Source organism: Colobus angolensis, unplaced genomic scaffold, assembly GCF_000951035.1.
Source record: "Colobus angolensis palliatus isolate OR3802 unplaced genomic scaffold, Cang.pa_1.0 Scaffold21, whole genome shotgun sequence".
Classification (NCBI taxonomy): domain Eukaryota; kingdom Metazoa; phylum Chordata; class Mammalia; order Primates; family Cercopithecidae; genus Colobus; species Colobus angolensis.
In genome coordinates this window covers 3,524,033-3,526,284 of record NW_012115266.1, presented here as the reverse complement: position 1 = coordinate 3,526,284, position 2,252 = coordinate 3,524,033, and the positions used below count along the sequence as shown (strand labels likewise).

General features: G+C 53.0%; 1 protein-coding gene across 1 annotated transcript in view; it reads right to left on the bottom strand.

The window, feature by feature from the left end:
* Window positions 1–2,252, bottom strand: part of CTSF (cathepsin F) — a 7,123-nt gene that overhangs the window by 2,184 nt on the left and 2,687 nt on the right. The window contains exons 4-7 of the mRNA XM_011942420.1: window positions 1,800–1,913; window positions 1,532–1,677; window positions 1,347–1,443; window positions 1,187–1,267 (exon numbers count right to left, since the gene is read on the bottom strand). Coding sequence (XP_011797810.1) covers window positions 1,187–1,267; window positions 1,347–1,443; window positions 1,532–1,677; window positions 1,800–1,913 — 438 coding nt within the window. The remainder of the gene's footprint in view (window positions 1–1,186; window positions 1,268–1,346; window positions 1,444–1,531; window positions 1,678–1,799; window positions 1,914–2,252) is intronic.

The window sequence follows — 2,252 nt, the reverse complement described above, 5'->3', positions numbered from 1 at the left end:
AAAAACAAACAAAAAAAAAAAAAGAAAAGATGGAGATCCACCAGCCCGACCAACATACTAAACCCCATCTCTATTCAAAATACAAAAATTAGCTGGGTGTGGTGGCAGGCACTTGTAATTCCAGCTACTCAGGAGGCTGAGGCGGGAGAATCACTTGAAACCACCAGGCAGAGGTTGCAGTGAGCCAAGTTCGCACCACTGCACTCCACCCTGGGCGACAGAGCAAGACTCCGTCTCATAAATAAATAAATAAATAATAAGATGGAGACACAGCTGGGCGTGGAATCACTTGAGGTCAGGAGTTTGAGATCAGCCTGGCCAACAGGGTGAAACCTTGTCTCTACTAAAAATACAAAATTAGCGGGGCGCGGTGGCTCACGCCAGTAATTCCAGCACTTTTGGGAGGCGGAGGCGGGCAGATCACGAGGTCAGGAGATGGAAACCATCCTGGCTAACAGGGTGAAACCCCATCTCTACTAAAAAATACAAAAAATTAGCCGGGCGTGGTGGTGGGCGCCTGTAGTCCCAGCTACTCCGGCGACTGAGGCAGGCGAATGGCGTGAACCCCAGAGGCGGAGTTTGCAGTGAGCCCAGATCACAGTACTGTACTCCAGCCTGCGCGGCAGAGCAAGACTCCATCTCAAAAAAAAAAAAAAAAAAAAAAAAAAAAGAAATGACACATCTGAGGCTGGGAGAGATGGGGAGGAGGGACCAGTAGCCAGCAAGAAAAGTGGCAGAGACAGAACTCAGTTCCAACTTCTGACTCCTCACCAAGGGCTCGTCCCAGCAGTCTTTCACCCAGGCTGGAGTCTAGTGGCACAAACATGCCTCACTGCAGCCTCAACCTCCTGGGCTCAAGCGATCCTCCTGCCTCAGCCTCCCAAGTAGCTGAGACTATAGATGCAAGCCACCATGGCTGGCTAATGTCTTTAATTTTTTGTAGAGATGGGGTCATGCTATATTGCCCAACCTGGTCCTGAACTTCTGGTCTTAAGTGATCTTCCCACGTTGGCCTCCCAAAGTGTTGGAATTACATGCATGAGCCACCACACCTGGCTGGGTCAGCATTAAGACTTCAATTTAGTTCTGTGTGACTCTCACGCTCACGTCTCCCCCCATCATAAAGTAACTTCTTGCAGAGGGAGAAGTGGCTCCAGTTGCCTCTCCTGACCCCGTTAATGCATACCCAAATTCTTTATGGCCGAGTAGGCGTTGGAGGGCAAGCCGCCCATGCAGGCCTTGTCCATCTTGTCACAGTCCAAGAGCTCTAGGAGACAGAAGGCTGGTCCCAAGAAGCCCTCCTGAAGGGCTAGGCTGGGGACAGAGGGGTAGAGCGAGATGCTCACCCTGTTCAGAGAGGGAGAGTAGGGTCCCCTGGTTCAGAAACCACTGGCCCTCCACGTTGCCCGTGACTGAGAAGGCCCAGCAGGAGCCACACATGCCCTACAAGAGATGGGTGGAGTCAGAGCTGGATCCCCTCACCAGCCCCAGTGCAGTGCCCATGTCCCACCCTCACTTCTAGGGGTCCAACCTGGTCCTTGACTTTTGTGACAGCCCCCTTACTCCTCCAGTCCCATTCAGGTGGGGCGAAGTCACCCACAGACTTGGCTGGCTTCATCTTGTTGCCAGGCTCTTCTCTCAGGAGGGGATTCAGGTAGATAGTGCGGAACTCCTCCTCTGCAGGCAAAGGTGGGCAGGGCATGGGGAGAAAAGTGTTCTAAGCCAGACCTGACCAGAGGCCTTGCAAGCAAGGTCCTATCTCTTCCTGGCTCCATGAGGACTCTGGCCACTATCCCTACCTGTGAGATCACTGAACTTGGTGACTCCATACTGAGCTGTGCCACGGTCCAAGGCCTGGATCTTCTGTGCTCGCACCATGTTATTGACAAAGACGGACAGGCGCCACCGGGCTTCTGAGGACCAAGGAGCAGAAAAGGAGGGGCTTGACCCCAGGCAGATAAAAGGAGGGGCAACTGGGGCTAGCAGGCAGGGGTTTCCCCGTGGAGCAGGTAGGGGTGGGGGCCAGACATGCAAGTGATGGAGTGGGAGGTGTGATCAACTTTTGGGGCCAAACTGAAGTGATGACTTCCCAGGTGCAAAAGCAGTAAATGGGGTCTAAAGGACACCACCCACAAGAGGTGGTGGGGAAAGGCCATGTTGTCAAGGACTCTCCAGCACAAAAAATCTGGCCTCTGCCCCATCCCATCCTGCCCAGAGTGATGGAGACGCATGGCTTTTTTTTTTTTTTTTTT